This window comes from Folsomia candida, unplaced genomic scaffold (assembly GCF_002217175.1).
Source record: "Folsomia candida strain VU population unplaced genomic scaffold, ASM221717v1 Fcan01_Sc003, whole genome shotgun sequence".
Taxonomy (NCBI): domain Eukaryota; kingdom Metazoa; phylum Arthropoda; class Collembola; order Entomobryomorpha; family Isotomidae; genus Folsomia; species Folsomia candida.
Genome location: NW_019091195.1, coordinates 5,796,112 through 5,820,711, shown reverse-complemented (window position 1 = coordinate 5,820,711; position 24,600 = coordinate 5,796,112). Strand labels below are relative to the sequence as shown.

The 24,600-nt window shown below is 38.5% G+C and overlaps 6 protein-coding genes across 8 annotated transcripts; 5 read left to right on the top strand and 1 right to left on the bottom strand.

Moving 5' to 3' along the window:
* The first annotated feature begins 637 nt into the window (after nt 1-637).
* Nucleotides 638-3,210, top strand: LOC110846281. Of its 2 annotated transcripts, none has more exons than XM_022092975.2 (6): nt 638-1,438; nt 1,520-1,674; nt 1,792-2,023; nt 2,095-2,332; nt 2,400-2,517; nt 2,599-3,210. In XM_022092975.2, the coding sequence occupies exons 1-6, from the start codon at nt 1,185-1,187 to the stop codon at nt 2,736-2,738; spliced, it is 1,137 nt and encodes a 378-aa protein (XP_021948667.1). In that variant the 5' UTR covers nt 638-1,184; the 3' UTR covers nt 2,739-3,210. The 2 variants fall into 2 exon arrangements, with proteins under 2 accessions (XP_021948667.1, XP_035705803.1); XM_035849910.1 differs by having other exon boundaries at nt 638-1,448.
* LOC118434990 lies at nt 2,970-9,255 on the bottom strand. 2 transcript variants are annotated; one of them, XM_035849912.1, is made up of 4 exons: nt 5,578-9,255; nt 4,927-5,502; nt 3,222-4,846; nt 2,970-3,127 (listed from the first exon to the last, which is right to left on the bottom strand). In XM_035849912.1, exons 3-4 carry the CDS (start codon nt 4,084-4,086, stop codon nt 2,970-2,972), a joined length of 1,023 nt encoding a protein of 340 aa, XP_035705805.1. In that variant the 5' UTR covers nt 4,087-4,846; nt 4,927-5,502; nt 5,578-9,255. The 2 variants fall into 2 exon arrangements, with proteins under 2 accessions (XP_035705805.1, XP_035705804.1); XM_035849911.1 differs by having other exon boundaries at nt 4,927-9,255.
* A 189-nt stretch (nt 9,256-9,444) lies between these two features.
* On the top strand, nt 9,445-13,529 carry LOC110847270 (prolyl endopeptidase). Its single transcript, XM_022094182.2, has 16 exons — nt 9,445-9,799; nt 9,888-10,223; nt 10,306-10,576; nt 10,701-10,852; nt 10,920-11,091; nt 11,183-11,346; nt 11,460-11,805; nt 11,936-12,084; nt 12,174-12,331; nt 12,420-12,474; nt 12,553-12,591; nt 12,733-12,875; nt 12,944-12,984; nt 13,065-13,109; nt 13,179-13,247; nt 13,318-13,529. Exons 2-16 carry the CDS (start codon nt 9,889-9,891, stop codon nt 13,381-13,383), a joined length of 2,205 nt encoding a protein of 734 aa, XP_021949874.1. The 5' UTR covers nt 9,445-9,799; nt 9,888; the 3' UTR covers nt 13,384-13,529.
* A 230-nt stretch (nt 13,530-13,759) lies between these two features.
* Nucleotides 13,760-16,003, top strand: LOC110846519 (venom serine carboxypeptidase). Its single transcript, XM_022093300.2, has 6 exons — nt 13,760-14,125; nt 14,361-14,544; nt 14,618-14,764; nt 14,903-15,147; nt 15,262-15,709; nt 15,790-16,003. Exons 1-6 carry the CDS (start codon nt 13,895-13,897, stop codon nt 15,870-15,872), a joined length of 1,338 nt encoding a protein of 445 aa, XP_021948992.1. The 5' UTR covers nt 13,760-13,894; the 3' UTR covers nt 15,873-16,003.
* Nucleotides 16,004-16,702: 699 nt separating this feature from the next.
* On the top strand, nt 16,703-24,128 carry LOC110846862 (prolyl endopeptidase). Its single transcript, XM_022093702.2, has 13 exons — nt 16,703-17,224; nt 17,433-17,647; nt 17,845-18,106; nt 18,182-18,318; nt 18,408-18,603; nt 18,744-18,910; nt 18,974-19,211; nt 22,654-22,770; nt 22,890-23,026; nt 23,179-23,361; nt 23,491-23,719; nt 23,817-23,888; nt 23,974-24,128. The coding sequence occupies exons 1-13, from the start codon at nt 17,078-17,080 to the stop codon at nt 24,034-24,036; spliced, it is 2,163 nt and encodes a 720-aa protein (XP_021949394.1). The 5' UTR covers nt 16,703-17,077; the 3' UTR covers nt 24,037-24,128.
* On the top strand, nt 19,263-22,425 carry LOC118434985 (zinc finger protein 92-like). The gene is made up of 7 exons (XM_035849872.1): nt 19,263-19,639; nt 19,749-20,197; nt 20,261-20,470; nt 20,553-21,665; nt 21,736-21,864; nt 21,939-22,071; nt 22,144-22,425. Exons 2-7 carry the CDS (start codon nt 19,871-19,873, stop codon nt 22,200-22,202), a joined length of 1,971 nt encoding a protein of 656 aa, XP_035705765.1. The 5' UTR covers nt 19,263-19,639; nt 19,749-19,870; the 3' UTR covers nt 22,203-22,425.
* Nucleotides 24,129-24,600: the final 472 nt, after the last annotated feature.

Here is a 24,600-nt window from a genome sequence, read left to right as displayed (position 1 = left end):
GGTACAACTTCCTTGAAGTTACAAATCAACGAGGACCAAACTAAGGATAAGATAGTAATGAATGGTTAAATATTTGCAAAATTCTAGTCTCTGGTGATAGTGAAATAGAGGGCCATAATTTGTGACTTGCTATTTTTGCCAGTTTGCAATGCATCGCAATGCAACTCGTGGTACGATGAGTCATACAGCAAAATTGTGTGCCCATAAATATTATTATGTTTTCGCCAATAGTCACGCAACAAACAACTTTTATAAAGTGTACTTGGGACTATTTTCTAGATACACCAACTACATGTGTACCTCAAAACGTCACGGCATAACAGGCAATTGTAATGGTCTATTTTTTGACATTACGTCATCGTTGCCCTTTTTTGCACAAGTTTTGCTATGTTTAAGCCTCAAATTATTATGTATGATATGACAACCTAATGTGTACAGATTAGGATTGTTTGTGTCTAGTTTACGATGCCCAATCAGACAGTATTCTGTATGGTCTAGAAATTTAAGATTTTTTATTGTATGATTTGTATGAGTCATACTAGTTTTTTCTCGGAAATATGATCCCAGTTTGAAAATGAATGACTCAAATGAAACAAACACGTCTGTCATTGTTCTCTTGTTTCATTATGGAAAAAGTTATTTATTGCCGATGACATATCATATTGTTGTTTTACATCAATAAGTTTATTACTTAAAATGTTCAATAGTTAATGGAGCTCTAATGAACTAACGTTTGCCAATTGAGCAATATTTTTTAGTGCTTAATTAAAAAATTGGCCCATAATGCTACTGCTTACACAGATACACACATAAACAGATATAATAATACGGCTCGTTGATTTTATTTCCGCAAAGCCCTAATTGCCGTACCATCGATTACATATTACTGTTATAAACCATGCGACTATTACATAAAATGTGGGCAGTCTAGAGAGTGTAACTTTCTGTACCTGACCTCGTCAAACGGGCACCCCGGCGACACAAATGTACAACCTGAACTACTTGTCGCGTGGATGAACGAAAATAACGAAACCCATGAAACTTTGTTTGCGATTTAGTGGCGCGATTTAGTAGCTCTCAAATCGCAAACTTTCCATCTGCGTTCTGTTTTTGTCCCCGATCAAATTGTGAATTGTTCGAAAATAGCAGACAGTGAAAGATAGAAGAGCTATAAGCAATTGCATATGACGTGGAAAAATTGCTACAGATATACAAAATCTACGGGCTTGCATACAAATCATTCACGCCAATTTTTTCATGAGAGTTCTCATCCACTCTTACAAATTAAGGTAAAATATTTGTTGGGTGGAAGGAGGGGGAGGAGGAGGAGGATGGACCTGCCTGAAGAATTGCAGCATCTGCGTCGCCTTTGTCATGCCAAAGTGCAGGATTCAAAGTTGGTTACTTGTACCAATGAAATCGTTAGAGTGGAAATTTCGTAAGTACAGGTGTGCAATTTTATATGAAATTGATCAAATTATTTCCTACATTGTCCATTTATCTTTCCTTTGTTCGACAGAAAGACCAAAGAAAAAACTGTTGCGGTTGTGTTGCAGTTTCCAGAAGACTATCCAACGCATGAGTTGTTGATTGAACTTCGATCCAAAACATTAGATGACAAGTTGTTGAATGGTCTCACCAAGATATGTGAAGAGGAAGCAAGAAAATACTTGGGTATGCGATGCTATGCCTTTATGTTTTATATATATAATTCTTCAAAAGTCTTTAAGTGCATAAGGATGCTACACAAGGACAAGTCTTTATGATTCTATTTCTATTACATTCATTTAGGTGAACCACAAATTCTTTTGGTTTTAAAATTTGTGAGCAAATTCTTAGACGAAAACCCACTCTGCTGCTGTTCCAAAGAAATTTCTACGATCAAGCAAACTTTATTAAATGAGAAGGATATAATAAAATTAAAACAAAAATCATCTTCTGTTTCATTTAGTCTTAAGGAGGGAGAGTATTACTTTAATTGCGACATGAATATTCCTCATGATTATCCGGATAGTGGGGTTATGTAAGTGAAACTGATTCCTGAATTAATATATATGTACACGTCATAGACAAAGACGGCATTCTTTTTATTAGGATTGAAAATACAAACTCAAACTTTCCAAGCTCGTTTTGTCGAGTATTTTTGGGGCATGCAACCGAAATTTCAAGAAAATGTGTCGAACCCCCTCTTAATAAAAAGAAAATTCCAAAAAATGCTCCACCATTCCAACCAAAACCTTCACTGTTACCGGCAGCGACTTTTTTAATTCAATATGTTCACACGTATCCAATTCAAAATTGTCCCGTCTGCAAATTGAGGTGTTTTCCGGAGGTACTGAAGCACTAAAGTAACGATGCCTTAACCTTTGCCTGCCTATAAATAACTTAAATACCTCTAGAACCCGGAACATGCAGTGCATGATGAAAAAGACGACCTCCACGTGGAAAGAATTTTGTGTGGTCACTTATATCACTTCAAGTGTCTTTCCGATTACTTAAAAACACCTCCATTTGCAGGTGATTATATTTCAGTGATCATATGAACAATGTTGCTATCTATTCTATGCATATCTAACGTAAACTTTATAATAAATATAGGTGGAAAGAAATGTCTCATTTGCCATGATCGCGTATCTCATGACAAGTACAAGCTGACTCCAGAGCTAGCAGAAGCACGGTGGGCGCATCAACAGGCAAGGGATCGAGAATTGGAAGAAGTTGTGGACTTTCTCTTATAAGATCATGATATTATAATGAAAATGCCAAACTTAAATTTTTCGTGCATCATAAATAAATATTGTAATTTGTAATCTTCGAATTTAACAAGGTACAAGTACTTACTGTTATACGTAGTTGAGTTATAAATTAGCTCACATTATTATGATTTTGAAGTTTTTCTTGTATGCAAACTTCTCTTTGACTTCCTGCTTTTGTCGTGTGGTAAACTGAAATAAGCAAAGTCACAAAAGTTAATTTAGTGTTTGTAATGTTTCATCGGCCAAAAATACCTTTGGGGAAAATAGGTACAATTCTCTCAAATTGCAGTTTTCAAGAACCAGAATGGCCAAATTAGCTGTAGCGTCTGTGACTTTTTCACTCAAGCCATGCAACTCTAGAATCTCCAAATCTAATAAATCATTTTGTAATTATTATTATACCATATTTCCATTAATGAATAACAATAATATTAAGACTGAGTATTATTATGAATTATTTATTACATTTCAACTTGGAGAAAGAATGTCCACATACATCTCCAGGTTGAATAGTATATTGTCCCAGTTTTTGCATCCTTTGACACGCTGCATACCTGACACCAGTCATTCCAAGATCTGTAACTTCCGACATGTTGCACTGAATAACAAGTTCCACCAACGAGGGTAGAAAGTAGATGATTGATTGCATATCAAGATCCGTGACTTTTGGTGCTTCATATTTCTGAGAGGGATATCTGCAATTCCCATCCACCAACACCAAGCGGACGAGGTGCGGAAATTTTACGAGCAGGCGAGAAATGTCAAAGGTGGGCAGTGGTGGTGCGATATTTGTGGTTTCAATCTGAAGCGTCTTAAAGTTTTCCATAACCGGCATGTCTGGTGGAAAAATTGACTCATAGGGTGGAGATACGTCATCCAAATAAAGGCAAATTTCATAAGAAGCTTTTAGCATCAGGCTCCATTTGATAGTTTCGTTAATTGGATGGACTGCTTTACCAATTCTTAGCTTGCCTGGCTCAAGACGGTTGATTACTGATAACACCGAATTTTCTATACGATAACCGCTGTCATCAAGAGTTTTGATACAGAAATAGCTTAATGCGGGCAGCTGAGAAGCATAAAAGTCTAGCAGATTGTTTTCATGACGTTGAAAAGCTTCAGGTTTGCTAAGAAATTTCGACCACATTTCATTGTGTTGAGAAGCTGCTGGGAGCATCACTGCCATCGGAAGTTCAAAACAGAGTTCGGTCAGTTTTAACTTGTCATGCCGAGGCCACACTGCGTAACTTATCATTGGAGCAACTGGTATCATCATAGATGTGGTAGTTTTATTGTAAAAATGTTGAGGTTCGATGTGCTTATCTCGCATTTCGTCCAAAAATCCAATTGTTAAAGTCTTCAACGTTTTTTGGTTATTGTGAATTAAAAGCCAAGCATCTAGAGTCCCAATCCCGGACAAGGATGGCTCAATTGTATGGGTGCCAAGCGTCTCTCCAGCTTGAGATACGTGCAGAAATGCATCTTCCAGAAAAATTATTTCCAATTCCTCCAAATTTTTACATAATTGATACAATATTGCAATTATGAAGTTTGTGATTCCTAAATTGAGTGCTTGCAGCTGGACTTGTTTAAGATTTTTGGATACGGATGTCTTGATATTTCTGAAGCGTTTGAATTCCCCTCTTTTCAAAGCGTTGGGAATGAAATTGTGATCATGCAAATTGCCTTTGATAACCTTCAGAATATTGTTTTGGTACAAATGTTCTTTACTGTGGGAGTAAACCAACTCACGGAGATTGGATAAACAGGCAATGGTTTCAAGTAATTCTACCCATAGTAGAGCACAGTCACTAATTTCCAACCTTCTCACCGTGGAGTTGACCAACGTTTTCACAACCTGGTTCCGAGGGTCATAAGTTTCAGAAAAATATCTTTTTCCAGAAAACGGCCTCTCAAAATTTCTAATTCGAATATTAGGCCATCCGACGGTATTATCTTCGCAAACCTGTTCCTGAGGAATCACTGGATTTTTGTGTACTCTTGGATGAATTAGTTGTGCGGCTAACGCTTCTGAATGCCTTCAAATCGTCTATGCTCAAATACATGAAAATGTCTTCCCACCGACCTTCCTATTAATTGAAGAGAAATGTATACCTATTATGAATTCCAAATGTACATATTTCTAATTACTGTTGAATCTGTTTACTACCGGAAGTCCCATCATTACACGCGTCTTTTTAGAATAGAATCTGAACAGCTCTGGGGCCACTAAAATGTGAGAATTAAGTGTTGTGGCTTTTGCAAGATAGCGAACTTGAACTGCTTGTTCGAGCCCATCTATTTTATTTCCCAACAGATTTACGGTACCACTCGATTTTAAACGTCCAACATGCTCCTTGACTAACTTAGGCTTGATTCTTGACGGTTTTTCTGCTTGGATTTCAGATTTAGATTCGGTCAGCTTTAAAGTTTTAGCTGTAGGCGTGAATGTAGGAAATTCCTTCGATGTGGGACTGAAGCTTGTAGTTTCACAATCGCCAAGACCATGAGAGTTGTTTTGAACTGAGTTAATTGATGTCATTCGCAACAACCGACGCTTGGGTTTTAAAGTGATCCTCTGCTGCACTAGTGGCGATCCCTGCTTTGCAGATGCATGTTCTTTAAAATCCATATTTCCCAGTTGCAGCACAACATCTTGCAAACCTTCAAGATTGTCACCCATTGATAGATCACCATCCATTGATAGATTACCATCAGATAATGCCATTCTTCGGTTACGTGAGCACTAATTATTTTGTGAAACAAAGTTTGCACAGTTAGAAAAATCCATGCACTTCGGTAAGAAAAATGTTTTTTTTACATAAAATCCTCATTTTCCCCAGGATTCTTCAGTCACTAACTGTCACTAACTGTCACTAACAGCTACAAGATGCCCAATTGTTCAAAGTCCCATTCATTTTATTCGCAATAATACTTTTATGTCTCGGTGTAGAGTATTCCACGTGTATTTCACTATTACTGTTTTGCACAAGTTTTGTATATCCTCTTGTGAAAACCCAATGCAAATTAACAAACTTACAAGAATGAACGTAAACTACAGGAAGAATATTATTCAGGATAACCCCATAAAAGGCGAGGTCGCTTTATCTGAAGAGCTATGTTGCCCCGTGTGTGAAATGTCCTTGGCACGTCATCCCAGCCCTCGACCTGATGTCATCGAAGGAAACGGAAATGCAGCCACTGCCATGAGAAACGAAATCAGAGAAATCCGGGCAGGGAAATTTAGGGACTCTGAACTCATCGTGGCTGCGCCATGTGGACACATTTTCCACCGATTTTGCCTGCGTCATTACTGCTTCATTTATCAACAGTAAGCAATTAACCTAAGAACTAACTATTGTTTTATGAGAGTGTACTCCAGTATTGACAATAAAACCATTTTTCAGAGCTCATAACACAGAAACCGTCGAATGCCCCGTGTGCATGCAAACTCTAAGCATGATTAAATTTCAAACAATTGATTTCAAAGCGCATATACGCGTTGCATCAAAGTCTGAACAGCAATATACAGAAGCAGTATTCGTCAATGAAGAATTGCACCAGCAGAAAGCTGCAGCAGACGAATCTATTGATAAGGCGGAGAAAGTCGTTTTGGAGGCCAAAGTAAGACTGGAAAATGTGAGGTATACCAATTGCGTCATTTTCCCTCGTGCCCGTATCGTTAAAGTCGATACAGAATTATGGATAATTGTTACAAATTTAGAAACCATCAAGAAAATATGACCACCAGAAAGAGATCTGTAAAGCTGGCATTAGAAAAACGAAATCATTTGCGCAGCTGCATTGAAAAGTGCAATCAAGGGATAAATTCGATGCATAAGGAGAATTTAAATATAATCAAGATGTATTTGTAAGTAAATAATGCTCATCTTTTCATGTCTTTAGAACACATGCTGTGAAAATTTTTGTTACTATTTTGTAAAGATCAATAATGAAAGAACAACCGGAAGATGTTCTTCGAGACAAACGGATCCCACAACCTCTAATTCCATACTTGGCAATAATTTTGGCTGATGAGAAATTGGTTAAAAAGTTTGGAGAAATACTGAAACCGGTGGAAATTGATGGCATACAAAGTAATGAAGAATTATTAATCAAAGAAATACTGGCTGATGGTAAATCATTATTTACACAGACAGTTTAATGTCTTCAACTTTAAAGCAATGCTGCAACTGTTAGTTTTAATTTGAGTTTTAACGCGTACATAGTTCGATCAAAATCACAATCGTTCAACAACGGGCCATCAACTTTGGAAAAACGACACACCACTTTTAAACCTATCGGGAAACCTGTGGTGGTGAAAGTTCAGCGTTCCATGGTGTCAATTTTCTCCCGATCTGCTCTTGACAAGGAGTCTCTGAAAAATATTTTGCTCGAAGTAAAAGGTCCAATCAACAAACTACACGACGCACATCACAAGTTTACGACAACCAAACAAAAGCAGAAAACGAATAATAATAATAATTCCAAGCAGATTCGTAGATCTGTGTCTGACATTCAGGTTTTGTTTGAGTCACGACGCAAGCAGCACGAGTCAGGTTCAGCTCCACCATTAGATTCTGATACTGAATTTTTGAAAACAGTTCCACTTAGAAGGTGCAAAAGTACGGAACCAATCTTAATGAAAGCGAGAGGAAGAAAAACTGTGGTGGTGAAAGTAAACGAACTCAAGCAACTTGAGTATAACGCCGTTGGGGATGGGAAAGCGTTCACTCCTTTGCAGGAAGTCGTCACCGCAAAGCGAAGCTGTTCAGATATTACACTCAAGAAAAGCCCATCCGCCGCTCGTCCCATGTCAAAACCTTCAAAATCGTCTTCCTTGTCACTGCCCGACACTGAAGACAAATTGAAGTGTAGAATTTCAAACCATGATGATGTTTACGGGATCAGAACGAGCACTGCTGTGAACCCCCTGCAACTCGAACAATTGCGTACCGCCAAAGATCAACGGGAAAGTAAACGACAAAATTTCAGTGCTGGATTCGTCCCAAGTAAATCCGGATCCGTGTTTGAAATGTTGTACGACGATGATGCTGCTGCTGATAATAACATCAGTCATCTGACAAGTTTAGTTGACGATGTGTCCAAAATCACTTTCAACGCTTTTAAACGGGTACCGTGCCAAGCGGTTGAGAACGATGATGTTGATGGAAATGTCAGCCAGCCCGTAATTGAGTATAGTGTTTCCCTTCCCAAGAAAGTCACCACCAGCACCAATACCGACTTGAACCTCCTTGTCGTTCAAGAACAAGAAAGAACTTGTACAAGCGGCAAGAACCAACTTCAAGAGCTTAAAGATATTGAGAGCGGATTGCAGACAAACGAGGAGCTTGATTACCATCAGAGTAACAGCAGTGGTTTTATTGGAAATGCATCGAGAAAAACAAGTGGAGTCCTTCAAGGGATTCTACCTGGGCCATATTTAAACGTAACTAAATGTCATCATCATCAGGAGGAGTCATTCTTCACAGCAACGAATAAGAAAATGCCGGTTTATCAATCGAAATGGTTAACAAAACTCCCATCAACCAGAACAGATAATATCTCAGTTGTGCAGCCAAATTGCGATCCCTTCACAAATACCCAACCAGTTGAGAGGGTATTATCCAACCGTATAACCAACGTAACTTCCATGAAACACACCGTTATCAATATTCCTAGTTCCAACACAATTATTAACTTGCCCCCAGTCCGAAATGGTCCGTCATTTTACAACAGAAACGACAATAATAGTAATGTATATGAAAACAAATGGGGACAATCTCATCAACCACAGCAGCAGAGATTGGCCAACATAAGATTTTCTAATTCTGACATGAAGCCTGGATTAGGAAACTTATCACAACCACAAAATCAATGGAGTCAACATCAAGCAATATCTCGACAAACTCGACACTTTCCTCATCATTATTTTGGGCAAAATACTACTCAAGCAGGTGGGGATCGATATACGGCAAACCACACTATTACGCAAGGAATTACAATGACTAACAATGCAAATATGACTCATGGCGAGGCTAACACTGCTAACAGAGCAGATTTTGTGGAACAAGCGCTTGTGGAACTGTGCAGAGGATTATCCCCTCCCAGAAGTCCAAGAGGTCGAAAGTGCAGCACTGCCGACATTCAGCACCAATACCACGACGGCCACCAGACATGGCCAAGTGCCCAAATTTCGCCTTTCTTGAATTCAACAACAAGAACCAATCATCATCGTCAAGCCACATCAATGATGATTTGTCCAGATGGAATCTCCCCACGAATGATTCGACGGGCAAAGAAAAGACAGCACATCAACGTTTGAATATTGATGTTATTTTCATTTTGTCATTTATTTTTTAATCTCGCATGATATTCTGCATATGGTCATTTGTTTGCATTAGAAAGCAGTCATAGACAAGGTACAATACTGACGTAAGACACTCACGAGATAATTTGTGACATGAATCGTACAATACTAAATAAATAGAAAGAAGAAACCCGGACGGAACGCAAAAAATGTTTTAAATGGAATATCTATAATAATAAACAAAAACAACTACATAATGGAAGGAGCATGTAAATAGTGCGAATTTGCATTTAGATGAGTTGAACAATTTGGTTATGGTCATGGAAAATTATACTTCAGTTGAGCTAAGGAGTGAGGTGGACGTTGGGATTTGTAGCTTACTTTCTTACTTTTGTGCATCGGTAGAATGTCAACGGTGAAAATATTTGTTGCAAAACCACTTTTGATTATCTGACAACATTTTCAATCAAGCTCCGACCACGCATACCTTGCTGATCTGAAGACACATAAAATGCTGGATCCGACAATAAAACTATAAACTAAGTTTCAAGAGCATAATGGCAGATTTCTAAAAGTCATTCCCCTTTCCTTGTCTCTGTCCTTGACAAAGGTTAACATGTTTCACCCACGGGTCCACGCAAGAATATAAATTGAAGAGTCTTTTCCTCAACTAAATCCATTGGCACTTTTCTACTGTCGTCGGCCTGGAGAATCGTCTCAACAAATTATTCAGGTATGTGTTGCATTGTTTTTATTTTTGTAACAATTGTTGAACTACAATTATAAATTTTAATTTTGTCTGAATATGCATAATGTCCCAGAATGCATATGCAGTTTTGTTTGTCATTGCTTCTCATTTCGTCCTCATTTGCTAAAATTGAGTACCCTCAAGTGAGACGGGATGATTCTGTGGTCGATTCGTACTATGGAGTCCAAATAAAAGATCCATATCGGTGGCTAGAAAATCCAGATTCGGAGGAGGTCAAAAAATTTGTCCATAGTCAAAACGAGGTAACGAGAAGCTACGTTGACCAACCCATTCGATCAGAAATTCTCAAGACTTTGACGACTGCATATGACTACACGAGATATAAAGTCCCAGAGAAGCATGGATCAAGCTACTATTTCTATAAAAATACGGGGACACAAAATCAAGAGTAAACAAGAAATATTAATCGATCGGAACCGAATGATTTCAGAATTTGTTAATTAATTTAGTTAATGGGATTATATTTGCAGCGTGTTTTATGTGCAAGATTCTTTAACTTCTGAACCTCGTGTATTCTTTGATCCCAACGCTTTATCTGAGGATGGGACCGTCTCCGTGTACGATTTTAGCTTTTCTGACAATGGAGAACTCGTCGCATATGGGCTGAGTCACAAGGGCAGCGACTGGGTGACAATACGTGTTCGAAATGTCTCAACTGGGGTCGATTTTCCTGAAGTTTTGGAGCAAGTCAAGTTCAGCAATTTTGAGTGGACACATGACAATCAGGGCTTCTTTTATGCGGTAAGGAAGAAGGTTTTATAACTTCAGATTTGACCACCACACCTCATCTCACACCACACAAACGCCCGATAATATTGCCTGGAGAGCGTGTGCACATGACACCTGTCATTTTCTGGTGTTGCAGAGATTCCCACCTACATCTGCTAAGAAAGGTCGAACCGATGGGACGGAAACTGACAAAGTGTCCAATCAAAAGATCTACTACCACCGAGTGTCATCCGACCAGACGAAAGATGTATTGGTTGCCGAGTTTCCAGAACATCCAAGCTGGCTTCTGTATGTAAAATTTATTAAAAAAGCCAGCTTCTTTTCATCCATCCATAATGTAGGTTCTCATTTTCAGTGGACATTTGACAGTAACACGAGAAGGAAATTATTTGTTGGTTTTCCCCTCAGAAGGAGCATCCGGTGAAATTCTGGTTTACTATGCAAACTTGGTGGAACCTTTGAAATCTGGAATTAGATCAAAGCTGACCCTTATTCCAGTAGTTTCCAAGTTTGAGTCACAGTATGAAGTATGAACTTGACAGATAAACAAACACACGTAATTGCCTCAGTCCCTCTTTCCATTCTTGATGCATTCTCGTTTTGGTGTTTTAATTGCAGTACGTGACCAATGACGAGTCTATCGTCTACTTTGTAACTAATAAGGGAGCACCAAATTACAGACTTGTTGGTGTCGATCTAAACAATCCAGAAGAGAAATATTGGTCAACCGTGGTTCCTGAAAATTCCAATCGAGTTCTCCAGTGGGCCTTCCCAATCAATCAGTACGAAATCCATATATAAGAGAGATGTAAAATCTGGAAAGTTTAATCTGCTATAAACTTTTCGACGGGCATGTCAAAGTTTTTACCAAACAATTTTCTATCACTCTTGACAGGGACAAGTTGGTTTTGGGATATCTCGAAGATGTCAAGAGCAAGTTAGAGCTGAGGTTTCTCGGAAATGGATCTTTTATTCAAAACTTTGACGAATTTTCCATTGGAACCATCAACTCGTACTCTGGACGGCGAGACCATGATGAATTCTTTTTCAACTTTGTATCTTTCTTGACACCGGGGCGAGTGTTCCGTGTTGATTTAAGTAAAGGGCAGGTGCCCTACAGAGCTGAGGTGCATACGGAGGTTGTGGCTCCTGGGTTGGATGAAACTAAGTTTGTAACGAATCAAGTCTTCTTCTCCAGCAAAGATGGAACGAAAGTGCCAATGTTCATCATTCATAGAAAGGTAAGTAAGTACGTAAGCAAGGGAGAAAATGGAGGCATGAAATCAAATTAACACATTTTGAGCTCATCATCATCATCCTCTTCCTTCTCCTCTCATCTTTCTTGTGGTTTTCGTTTTCCTCATCCACCAGGATTATGTTCCGCAAAAGAACTCTCCCACGTACATTTACGCGTATGGTGGCTTCAACATCAACATCCTACCGTCTTTCAACCCAGAGAGGGTCGCCTTTGTTCAGCATTTTGATGGGGTATACGCCATCCCTAATATTCGAGGAGGAGGGTTCGTTTTAAAGATTGAAAACTAAATTGATAAGGATGTGATGAAGAAAGATAGTCGCTATATTACGCTTTTAAACCCTAATCTTGCAGAGAGTATGGCGAAACATGGCATCAAGGAGGTCGCCTCCTGAATAAGCAAAATTCATTTGACGACTTCCAAGCGGCTGCTGAATATTTGATTTCGCACAATTACACTGTTCCATCAAAAATTGTGATTAATGGTGGATCGAATGGAGGCTTCCTAATTGGTATATGCGTACTACTTCTCGTTGCCTCGTATAGATAGTTAAACTGGAAGCAAGAAAAATCCGATAATACTAATCATTTTATGCATAGGAGCGTGTGTTAATCAGCGCCCTGAGCTGTATGCAGCAGGAATTGCTCAAGTGGGGTAAAAAGCATATAAATGACGAAAATCTTATCAAAAGTCTCACTAAAACTCTTGTGTATAAAAATTATCGTTTTTTAGGGTCCTTGATTTACTGCGGTACCAAAAGTTCACAATTGGGTAATTAAATTAATTTTTTTTTAGATTTGTTAAAAGTGTGGTTTAGATAATCAAGTTAGCAGTACGGTGTACACATGTAGTACTTAAATGTGATAAGGAATGCGTTCATTTGCATATGTACATTTATGCATATTATTTTAGGTATGCGTGGTGCTCCGAGTACGGTTGTTCTGATGATGGGAACCAAACGCACTTTGACAACCTTTACAAACTTTCTCCACTTCACAACGTGAGATTTCCCCAAAATGAAAATGTTCAATATCCGTCCGTTCTTCTGATGACTGGTCAGTCAATAATTCCAATCGGTCTGTGTTCACGTATTCTAATTGTAATGTATGAACCTCACTGTTAGGCGATCACGATGATCGAGTGGTTCCACTTCATTCCTACAAGGTTTAAAAAGCTTTTTTTTTCGTCGTCTCTAATTTTAACTGTTTACCATTCTTAATTTTAATAATTATTATTTGTTTAAGCTTGCGGCTGAATTACAATACACAATTGGAAGGTCCAGCAGACAGGTGAAAAGCTGAATGTCAATAAAATAAATTGTGTATATCATTAACTAATTTACATTGGACCCTCCCTAGACAAACCCACTACTGCTCAAGGTTACCACTAGTGTTGGTCACGGCAGTGGAAAACCTACCAAAGTCAAGGTAAAGAAATAACTATGTCTTATGGAAAGAATTGCTAAATAAATAACTGTTTTGCATTTATATTTTTAAGATTGCCGAATTTGCCGATATTTTCACTTTCCTGGTACAAGCCCTGGGATTCACATTCACTCCGTAGTTTAAAGAATCATTTTGGATCACGGTGGTTTGCAGTACTCTGAAAATTCATAGTTTGATGAACAAATAAAATACAAATTTTATTTATTTATTACCCATTGTGACCCCATTCATCGCAACTAAATAAACATAACCTTGAACCTACAACACTGTGATTATGAGGCACTTGAATTTGTATTATTAGTACTTAGGTTCCATTATGCGCATTATGTATCCAGTTGCATAATAACTGTCCGAGGATTAAGATTAACATGTCATCCAATATCTGTAATTGGTGGATTTGCTTGATATACCAATATATAAATGATAATTTTGTCATGCAAAATAATGGGCTCGCCATATATCTACTTAATTGCAATATGAGGTATGAGTTGCGCACAACTTTCACACTTTATAAAATTGGTATGCATTAGCATTTTGTCAAGTATTGATCGTCTTGATTTTAAAGGATTACGTTGTTGTCTCAGCTAATTATTATTTTAATAGCCAACTTTACACAACATTAGCGAAGAATGATATTTCTTAAACTTTTGGTCTTTGCCACTACTCTGGCACATTATGCAAAGTGTCAAACTGAAGGACCGTTGTTTTTAACTCCTTTGATAAAATCAGGAAGGATTTTAGAGGCCCAAAACTTGTCTCTTGTTCGTAGCTTTTACGCCGGTGTGACAAGTTACAGTGGATTTATCACTGTCCGGGATGACTACAACTCAAATTTGTTCTTTTGGTATTTCCCTGCGGTGGTAAGTCCTTTATAAATATTCGCTGCCTTCACTTGGAAGTAATTCATGGAATCTCGTCGTTCAGTAACACATGTACTAATTTTAAAATGTATCAACTCCAAAAAATAATTAGCTGAGTTTTAGTAAAATATACATATTTTATTAGTAGATTTGACCGTTACTTTATACATATTTTGTACAGATATACATATTTTATTAGTAGATTTGACCGTTACTTTATACATATTTTGTACAGATAAATAGTTCAAGCGCACCCGTTTTACTGTGGTCCGAAGGTGGCCCAGGAGTTACAGGATTTCATTCCATATTCAATCACAATGGGCCATTTGCCGTGGATGGGGACCAAAATCTCACAACCCGGAATAATTCATGGCATCAAACTAGAAATATTATATTCCTCGATAGTCCAGTTAACGTTGGTTGGGGTTTAATTTAAGTCAACTTATCTTTACGCCGCAAGAAAAGTGATAAGTCATTTCCACTTCATTTCAGGATTCAGTTTCACGGAATCTGAGGCTGGAAATATCCATAGCGGACCCGAGGCGGCTCCTGACATTTACGAATTTCTCATCCAATTTTTCAAACTGTTCCCTTACTTGCAAGGAAATGACTTTTACAACGGTGGCGTGTCTTATGGAGGTAGATAAGTAGATAGATTAACCTCACCAACCAGTCAGTAGTAGTAGCAGTCTAGTCACCATTGTCTGGAAATGATTACTTTGATTGCAACCAATGACTTTTTAATGGCCAACTATTCCCTCTGGTTCCAAATTACAGCTACTTACGCCACCGTCCTGGCAAACTATATCCACGAAAGAAATCAAGAGTCCCCAGAGCTCAGGATAAATTTGAAAGGCCTGCTCCTGGAGTCGCCCTGGGTCGACCCCTACAGCCAGACAGACTATGGAGCCTACTTGCTGAATGTGGGCTTAATTGAGGAGGCTGATAAGCAAGACTTTGACATCAAGCGCGACAATATGAAAACTTTGATAACTTCAGGAGACTATGTTGGAGCATTTGGGGTAATTCGATCACTTTCGTAGCTATCGCATTTAATACAAGAATTCTACGGCTACTGTTATTTGAACGTGAATATCACGGCCATGTGGCTAACGATGATGTGCGTGGGTTTACAGATTTGGAGTAAATTGATTGGAATTGATGTCACAAATGTAGTGGGTTACTCTCCACTTTACCACATTAACCGGGATCAAGTGACAAACTTTAATTTTACCGACTTTGTGGCATCTGAGCAAGCGAGGGATGCTTTGCATGTTGGAAATGTTTCCTTCTCGTGGGTTAGTCCTCTAGTGCAATCCAACATGAACGCTAATTTCATGATGCCGGTCAAGAATCTACTGGAAAATATCTTGGATACGGGATTGTACAAAGTGATAATCTTTGTTGGAAATATGGATGTAATCACTGGACACCTCGGAGTCCAACAAACATTGTCCAACTTGAACTGGGAGGGAAGGGATGAATTGAAAAATAGCACCAGAGGAATTTGGCACGTTGATGGAAGAGTCGCAGGCTACGTCCACACGGCCAGAAATGTGACTCATGTTCTAATCCGGAACGCAGGTGAGTTGGAGGGACCAGATTAATTATGTACAATAATAACACACTTATCATGGCTCATGCTTAACTCTGGGAACCCGTAGGTCATGGTACGAATGGAGACCAGCCCATCTGGGGACTAGACTTGGTCAACAAGTTTATGGCAGGTTTACCACTTGTTCCATAGATTCGTCATATTTCAATCTATATGTATGTATCTACACAGATTGTGTGTAATAGTAAAAACATGTGCAGATATAAATATTCAGGAAATAAAATACACGAGAGTCTACAACTCTGCATGTTATTGCCAAGAAATTCATTTCCAGTTTATACATAATCAATCATTTAAACAGCAGCAAGGTTCCTGACTATAAAAATGTATTAAAAGCAGTTTCATGATGTCAAGTACTTCTTCAATTCTTGTCTCGTTTAATAAAGTATGCATTTGCATATCGACTTTGTAAAAAATAAGACCAACAGCGAGTTTTTTGATATTTTTGGTCTGTGTGTATGTAAAATATATTTAATGTCATTTTCTTGGAGTAAGAATATGCATTAGTTGCTTATCACAAGTTCATCCACCTCTTTGGAGTTTTATATCATTGTAATCGGGATTAGAAAACGGAGAGAATGATGAGATTTGATTTCATGGTTAATCAACTATTTTGTGTTTGGACAACCAATGCAGAGAGAGCAAAACTTGTATGACAAGTTATGTAATCACGCTCCTCGAGCACTCTCTTGCTTAGCAAATCTATGCGCAAACATACCAAGTTGTTTAAGCTTTGTTTAAACTTTGTTGAACAATTTCCTTAATCTGCTCCCAGCTCTCTGTCTCGATGAATTTATGAGAAAAGAAAGAGTAGTAGTTTTCCTGAAGGAAGCCGGTTGACTCGGGCGGAGGGTAGTCTCATAATGAATGAAAATTTGAGATGGAGATATGGATGATGAACTTGCATACAGTTCATAATGATGATTACGATGGTGGTGGTGGAAATAAGAACAAAAGCCATCTTATCTCCCTGCAGTCTTTGGTGGACGATGGTGGTTGTGTGATTCAATCTTTTGCAAAGGTTTTGCGTAGAGTTTTTGCAAAAACTGAATAACCACAAAGGTATACAGTTCATTAAGTCGAACTAAATTAACAATTAAGTTTAGTATTTGAAAAGTAGTGGTTGAGTAAGTTTTGTTGGGCAGAACTTGCAAATTGAATTCAGGCTTTCATAAAAGTTTCCATAATACTTAATCTCAAATCCTCGATCTTTCCTCTCTCTCTCTCGTGCATTTTGTCCGAGAATACTCTTATTTTCTTCGTTGGAGGCTTCTACAAGGGTGGAAAGTGGGGGTAGGCAGGCAGCACAGGGCATCTTAACTCAGTGAAGCAAAAGGATGGGCAAGTTTCCAGAATCAATTTTGTGGATTATTCTAGTCATTACAACATTGCTCGACGTAGCTTCCTTAGTCCACTCCCACCAGATTCAGTACCCGAGCGTGAAACGGGACGAGAGCGTCGTGGATGATTATCACGGAACAAAAGTAAGATTTTCATCCTCTTCTCTCATGAGCAATGACTTTGGTCTTCATGAAATATACATGAACGAAACAATGAAAAATGTCGTGTTTCATTGAATCCTTTCTTTCTTTCTCTCTCTCTCTTTGTCTCTCTCGTGCCTTGTCCTCTCACGACTGGAATTAGCAGTTCCTCAATACTTATACACATACTGCGTGTTATGCAACTCTTTAGGTAAGAGACCCGTACCGATGGTTGGAAGAACGGGATTCGGAACAAGTCTCAGAATTCGTGGGGGCACAGAACGAATTAACTTCCACGTACTTGAGCGACTGCAAGCAACGGAGAAAGTTCAACGAAAGTCTCACCGAGTTGTGGGCCTACCCCAAGTACGGCCTACCCGAGAAGAGAGGAAGTCGCTACTTTTATTTTGCCCAGCAGCGAGGAGGGTACGTATGTGCACACATCGTATGTATTTATATGTAATGAGATGGAAAATAAGGGAAATTTGAGACATTTCTAATTTGCCGATTGACAAACGCTTAATTAGTTTGGCTTTGTTTACACTGAAGGATCTCTAATTGCAGAGGCATGCTTTTGTTCTGGCGTTCGTTCAACAGCTTTTTCTCCTTGTGTCACTTTCTAGCGAGGTTTTACATGTTCAGGAGAACAAGGAATCAGCTCCACGCGTTCTAATAAACAGAGAGCAAAACAGAGTCTTGGCATTCCCCAGTTTCGGAGTTTCGAGAAATGGTGAACTTGTAGTGTACCAGGAAATCGGTGACTCTGAAAACTTGAGAATCCTCAATGTGTCCACGGGGAATGTCTATCCAGAAGTGTTACACGATGTTAGAAACGCTCAAGTTGCTTGGGACAAAGACAGCCGTGGCTTCTTCTACTTTTCTCACGTAGCCCCGAAATATACGTATCAATCTAATGTGCAACACGAGTCAGTAATTACAACGTTTAATAATAATTTGCAGAGGAAAAATGAAAAACTGTCGGCTGAAGAAGATGAAAACCCATCACCAAATATTTACTACCACAGAGTAGGAACTAAAGCAGATAGCGATGTGCTAGCTGTCGCCTATGCAGACTTTGAAAATGAGCCCAACTTTGTGTAATACAATTTCAGTCAGTTTCATAAAATAGCTTGGTTATTTGATCTCTGACCGTCATGGGGTGCATAATAATGTGTATAACAAACAGGGACATGGAAACCTCAGTTGACGGGGACTTTCTCTTTTTGAGAACTCGATCTTATGATGAAACACGTCGAGCTCTCAAAACCAACTCAACTTTCTACATTGTCAACCTTGCAAAGTTCCAAGAAACAGAAGCAGTAGGCGTCACTGAACGACTGCAATTAGTTCCGGTCATTACTAAGCGAAGCACTGCTTTTCTGGTAAAGTAGAACTACTTGTAAACTAACAAACAAGCAATATAGGACAATACTATGTATTTATTTACAATAAGTGTTTACCTCACGTATATTCACGTTTGTAAAAATGCCACGTGTAAACCTCCGTATTTTTCTCTCTCTAGAAATACGTCACAAACGTTGGCACACTCTTCTACTTTAGGAGTCGGATCGGGAACAAAAATTATAAGCTTATTAAAATTGATCTGACCAACCCATCGGAAGAAAATTGGAGAGTGGTTGTGGATGAAAATATAAATTACGTTTTGCAAGGAGCAACCGCAGTTGATAAGTAATTAAATTGCCCTTTCATCTCATTTTAAATTAATTATATGTATTCCAACTGAATTACCAGGTCGAAGGTGGTTTTGAGCTACACCTCTGACAAGCTTAGCTCTTATGCCGAGTTGCGAGATTTGGAGAATGGGTCATTGATCAGAATGTTTGAGTTAGATCATAGCCCGTATAAACTTCTATCGTTTTCCGGCCACATAGACGATTCTGAAGTGCTTTTCCGCTCGACTAAGCTGGAAGGACTGCCTGAACTATTTTATTTTGATGTTCGAGATCCCAAAGGACCAATTTTTTTGAAGGTTTTGACTGGAATTTCTATTTTCCATTTTCGCCCACTATTCCAATTGTGATCCTTTAAAATCACATCAAATTGAGAATAGTGATCGAATCGTACCTTTCTTTGTCATTCAAGAGCTTGCTTTCATTCATGAGAAGATGAATGTTAGATATGCATATTTTAAGGCTAGAAACGTTTTGCAGCCGACAATGTCGAGTGGTGCAAACAACCAGGTGCTGTCAGCAACTCAGATCATTTGCTCTCTCCCTCTCTGACCAGCTTATTGTTTGTTGCGTTAATTAAATAATTATTTAAATTTTTTTGGGTTGTTACACCCCTTTTACTTTTTACGATGGGTATTCCTCGAGCTTTCCCTCATTTAAAAATGAGGAAAAAATTAGTCCATATTTCCCATTTTAAAAATGCGATCGTGGCACTAGATGTGATAGGGTAAGTTTTATTTGTTTGTAATTAATTTGTTAACTAAGGCAATGCCATTAATAAAATAGTTGCATAATGTTATGATGAATAACATATGTTGTACTTTGTTCTGTTACAGGTATGTAGTCAAAGGTCATTACCGGGCGCTTAAATCATCAAAACTAGCAGACGACAACACCCTTCCCGACTCTACTTCGGCGATTGTGTCGTCGGTGGAGGACATTGTCCGAACTATTATTGATGCCGGATGCATCGTCTATCTCGTTGCCGAAAAAGGCAAAAGAACACGAGGCAAGGGCGAAGAAGCGAGAGAATGACCTCGTCAAAGCAGAATTCTGTTTCCAATCTGGGATGAAGAGAGAAGCGAAAAACTATCTCGCACGTAGCACCGTCATCGGCCCTACTATCTTGGATGGGTTGAAGGGCCTTGCCCAGAAGTATCCCAAGTGCTTCTATTTCGGGGCACTGTTTGAGGCGGATTCTCAGCTGGGTTATTTGGCGCAAAAAAATTTAGTGGACCTGGTCATCAGTCACGACTCTGACATGATGCTCTTTGGCTGCCCAAAGGTAAAGTTTATCCAGTATTTTATTGGTTATATTTACTAATCATTACTTTTATGGCATTGCCAGGTATTATTTTCAATGAACACGAAAGGATGGGGAAATTACTACGAGACGGCCGATATCCCCGCTGCCCTGGGATGGGTGGACTATCACCATGAGAAGTTCGTGAAGATGATGATTCTTGCAAAGTGTGACTATGTCAAAAACATCCCCGGAATCGGCATAGCCAAGGCGCAACAAGTTATTGATGCAACAAATGATTTCTCCATAAAATCGGTAATAATGTTATGTTATGAGAATTAAACTGATGCAATTTATGACCATGTCAATTAATTGGAACTTGATTGTTATTTTATAGATCTTAAAGACTGTTATGAGACTCTACCCAAAGTCTGTCATTCCAGAGGACTATGCCAAGGATTTTGAGGAGGCGTACCTCACGTACTTATATTCTGCCGTCATCGATCCGATCAAGATGGAATCAGTACGAATCTCGACACCACCACCCACACTCACCGAAGAGAATCTTCGTTTCGCCGGTCGCCATCATAATAAGATTGACACAACGGACATTGTCCTTGGAAATATATATATCAACACCGGACTCCCATCTCGAATTGTGACTGACACATCCAACCTTGACAATATTTTCCCCCCAGAATCATTCTTCCACTCCAAATATATTGCCAAAAAAGAAGTACTGGAGTTTGACATCGAAGAGATTTTGGAAGGACAATGTCCGGAGGAGGACGAAGAAGATGAGGAGCGACCCAAAGAATATCCATGTCCCGACTGCGACAAGATTTTCGATTGCTTTTCTGATTTGGTTCGCCACTCCGTCGTCCATTCCAACGCCAAGCCATTTTCGTGTCAATTGTGCAAACGATGTTTTAGTTTCGCTGGTTCCTTGAGTTGCCACATGCTTATCCACGAGGGACTCAAAAAATTTAAATGCCAGGAATGTGGCTTGTCCTTTAGCGTGAAGCGGATTCTTGACATGCATAATGCTGTACACATTGAGGCAAGGCCCTTTAAGTGTGACCAGTGCGAGAAATCCTTCAAGACCTATGTAACTCTTTACTCACACAAATTTGTTCATACCAATGAACGACCCTTTATATGCGATGAATGTGGTTCATCATTCAAATTTGTTAAGAAACTATTGACGCATATATCTGAAGTCCACCTCGGGATAAAACCCTTTAAATGTGGTGACTGCGGCAATGCCTTTGCACAAAAAACACAATTGGACCAACATATTACGGCAATACACAAGAAAGAAAATCCATACATATGTGATGTTTGCTCCAAGGCGTTTAATGACCCTTCAACTCTGAAAGATCACAAGGCGACGCATAGTGAGGCTAAGCCATACAAATGTCCGGTGTGTCCAAATAGTTCTTACAAGACGAGTAATAATTTACGGAGACACATAAGATTCAACCATTCGGACCTTTACAATCAAACAAAGGTAATTTATTGTGTCATAGAATGAATTAATTGGCAAGGCCATGCAATATATAATATTTTAATTGTTTTAGAAAAGGAACAAGGCCACAAAACGACCATCTACCACCACCCCCGCGGTGGCGTTGCCCAAGAAGAAAATGGCGTTGGGGAAGAGCAGTGTTATCAACAAGCTCTACAAACTGAGTCCCCAATTGGCACAGGTTTAATAAACATACACATATGTATTATAGACAATGTCTGACAATTATCATAATCGTATTTATTATTTGTATAGTTGATGGGGCAGTCGACGATGAGTCAAGCCGACATTGTCAAGAGATTGACAGACATTGTTGAAGAACAGCAGTTGTACGACCCGCACAACCAACTATTTGTGATTGGAAATCGTGACCTTCTCAACCTTCTAGGTAAGATTAGATTATAATTACCCATCTTTCTTTGATGGTTATTGACAATGTCATAATTTTACAATTGTCTAGGAGTTCAACGGTTCCGGCTTTCTTCCATTTTTGACCTTGTTGGAAACCATTTGGAATAATTTTTTTGCCCGAGTACTATTTAATCATTTATCTCTTATGACTTTAAAAAAATTGAAATTAATTAACCTGTTAGATTTAAATAAAACTTTGTTAGTTTCTAGATTGAATTGTCCAATACATCAATACTTTTGTAACTATTAATGCGTCAGGAATTGAAATAGAAAATTTTTTCATAGGCAATGCCATTTGAGAGAACATTGAGTTTTAGTGGGTAAAAACTTATTTGCTCTAGCCTCTAACTTATTTACATAGTTCTGTGTTGATTCCAGCAACAACACAAATCTCTCTCTCCCCGTAAGCTAACGCATTTCTTGATTCTCTTTCTCGCCCCACTTTCGGAAAATCCTCTGTAATTGCCAACTTTGGCTGCAAACATGCTACACTGTTTATGTAACTCTTGTTTTGTAAACTTGTGATTATATCTGCGTATCTGTGTTCACGTGTATGTAGCGACTTGTACAACAACCAACACTGAGTCGATATGATCCATCCACCTTTGTATCACAAACGGTGACATATCCCAACGTCGAGGGTGAAAGCGTGGAAATGATTCTAATGCATAGAAAGGTTAGACCTCCTCTCTGATTTGATTTGCTCTTTCGTTCTATGTCGGTTGATCTTTGATTATACCGTGAATACGAGGTTCGAATTAAAATAAATCTCATTCCTTAATAATTCTTCTGTAGGACCTGAAACGGGATGGGTCTGCCTTCACATTCATTACAGAAAGAGACTTCACCTTGGACTTTTACTTTGGGACTTACTTGTCCTTATTAAAAGACTTCAATGCAGTTGTCGCCTTCCCTCATTTGAAGGAGAAAGGGTAAGCCTTCTTTTCTTCCGTGCTTTTGGTAGCTGAGAATAAGTTATCCGAGAATCTCGATCCCCTTTCACTCCATATTTCACCATATAAATATATATGTATACGCATTCGTATATGTGAACATATCCTCTCATCCTCATTCTATTCTGCAGAAGTGGATTCAGAGATTCTTCCTTGGATGATTTCATTGGAGCTGCAAAGTATCTCGTGGAACATGGGTATTCCAACGGCTCAAGAATTATTGCGCGAGGAGACCAGAATACTTTTGGCCTTTTTGTGGCTTCTGCTGTCAATAAGCATCCCGAGCTATTTGGAGCTGCTCTCCCATCCTTGGCGTAAGTATTTTACATCTGTGTCATATGAATGAATGACTTGAAATGAATGAGTCGTAAAATCTCTTGTGAATAAGAACTCAACCAACTTTTTCTCACTCTAGAAATTACTTTTGGTGTAATATTTTCTAGAGCTTTCGACATGCTGAGATTTGATGTGGCCACCAATTCCACAGCAGGATTGACTGAAGATGTGGAAGAGTTTAAGAGATCTTATGGGATTTCACCCTTGCATAACATTCATCTTTCTGCTAGTCAGTATCCTGGAATTTTTGTCACGACTTCTAATGAATACCCCATTCCACTAGCTTACAAGTATGTGGCCCAACTGCAATATACCCTTGGCCACGAGGTTCGACAGGTATGTGTGTTATCAGTGATGAAGAGCTTATCATTATTATTAAAAACCTTCCAAACTAACTTCAAACATGATTACATCCGCTGTAATCTCTCTCCAGACGAATCCTTTCTTAATGAGAGTTGTGCCAGAACCTGCAGAGCCAACTGATCCTGGCTTCGCGAAATATCATGTGAGCCAATGAAAACATATTACACGCACAAGGCATATCTGATGAAATCTGTTTTGAATGAATGCCTTTTTTGATTATTTTTTAGATTAACAGAGAAATTGAAATTCGTTGCTTCCTTGAAAAAACCGTTGGACTTGAGTTTATTTAGACATGAATTTCAAAATGTTGTATTTATTTATGTATCTCTCCATGTACTACTTTTATCGAAAAATAAAGTATACATTTCTAAATGACTATAAATTATCGTAAAAATACATGCAAAATAAAATATTCATAAATTTTCTTCTCTTGACGAAACAAAAATGAGCAGGAAACGTACAATTGGAGAAATATGACGCCTGTATATAAATACGAATCAAGTAGAGGGTTTCCCAACCCACTAACATCGGGTTGTTTCCTCTACTCCCTAAGCCAACTAATCCTAAGTGTATTTTATATTTTACAAATGTGGTATGTTTAATAAAATATATGCATATACGCGTGTAAATCTCATTTATGCTCGAATTAACTTTTAACCTGATTTATGTAATTTTTTAAAAATAAATACAGGATTTTACCTATTAGGGTGCTATTTGTGAATATAACACACTATAAAATACATTATACATGTGGGATGATGTTGTTAACAATATGTAATTTATACTACAGATATTAATACTACAGATATTAGTAATATATAAATAACCATCAAGAGATAACCAAGGCTGAACAA

Excerpts from the sequence above, each read along its gene's own strand:
- LOC110846281 (XM_022092975.2), top strand. The coding sequence starts at position 1,185 with ATGACGTGGAAAAATTGCTACAGATATACAAAATCTACGGGCTTGCAT. Across the intron at positions 1,439-1,519 it reads ATCGTTAGAGTGGAAATTTC|AAAGACCAAAGAAAAAACTG; the intron begins GTAAGTACAGGT and ends TTTGTTCGACAG. Across the intron at positions 2,024-2,094 it reads TATCCGGATAGTGGGGTTAT|GATTGAAAATACAAACTCAA; the intron begins GTAAGTGAAACT and ends TCTTTTTATTAG.
- LOC118434990 (XM_035849911.1), bottom strand. The coding sequence starts at position 4,086 with ATGCGAGATAAGCACATCGAACCTCAACATTTTTACAATAAAACTACC. Across the intron at positions 3,128-3,221 it reads TTCTTTCTCCAAGTTGAAAT|ATTTGGAGATTCTAGAGTTG; the intron begins GTAATAAATAAT and ends ATGATTTATTAG.
- LOC110847270 (XM_022094182.2), top strand. The coding sequence starts at position 9,889 with ATGCATATGCAGTTTTGTTTGTCATTGCTTCTCATTTCGTCCTCATTT. Across the intron at positions 12,592-12,732 it reads TACCAAAAGTTCACAATTGG|GTATGCGTGGTGCTCCGAGT; the intron begins GTAATTAAATTA and ends ATATTATTTTAG. Across the intron at positions 12,985-13,064 it reads TTCCACTTCATTCCTACAAG|CTTGCGGCTGAATTACAATA; the intron begins GTTTAAAAAGCT and ends TATTTGTTTAAG.
- LOC110846519 (XM_022093300.2), top strand. The coding sequence starts at position 13,895 with ATGATATTTCTTAAACTTTTGGTCTTTGCCACTACTCTGGCACATTAT. Across the intron at positions 14,545-14,617 it reads CGATAGTCCAGTTAACGTTG|GATTCAGTTTCACGGAATCT; the intron begins GTTGGGGTTTAA and ends ACTTCATTTCAG. Across the intron at positions 14,765-14,902 it reads CGGTGGCGTGTCTTATGGAG|CTACTTACGCCACCGTCCTG; the intron begins GTAGATAAGTAG and ends TCCAAATTACAG.
- LOC110846862 (XM_022093702.2), top strand. The coding sequence starts at position 17,078 with ATGGGCAAGTTTCCAGAATCAATTTTGTGGATTATTCTAGTCATTACA. Across the intron at positions 18,107-18,181 it reads GCTTCTTCTACTTTTCTCAC|AGGAAAAATGAAAAACTGTC; the intron begins GTAGCCCCGAAA and ends AATAATTTGCAG. Across the intron at positions 18,319-18,407 it reads GAAAATGAGCCCAACTTTGT|GGACATGGAAACCTCAGTTG; the intron begins GTAATACAATTT and ends TATAACAAACAG.
- LOC118434985 (XM_035849872.1), top strand. The coding sequence starts at position 19,871 with ATGCCGGATGCATCGTCTATCTCGTTGCCGAAAAAGGCAAAAGAACAC. Across the intron at positions 20,198-20,260 it reads TGCTCTTTGGCTGCCCAAAG|GTATTATTTTCAATGAACAC; the intron begins GTAAAGTTTATC and ends TGGCATTGCCAG. Across the intron at positions 20,471-20,552 it reads ATGATTTCTCCATAAAATCG|ATCTTAAAGACTGTTATGAG; the intron begins GTAATAATGTTA and ends GTTATTTTATAG.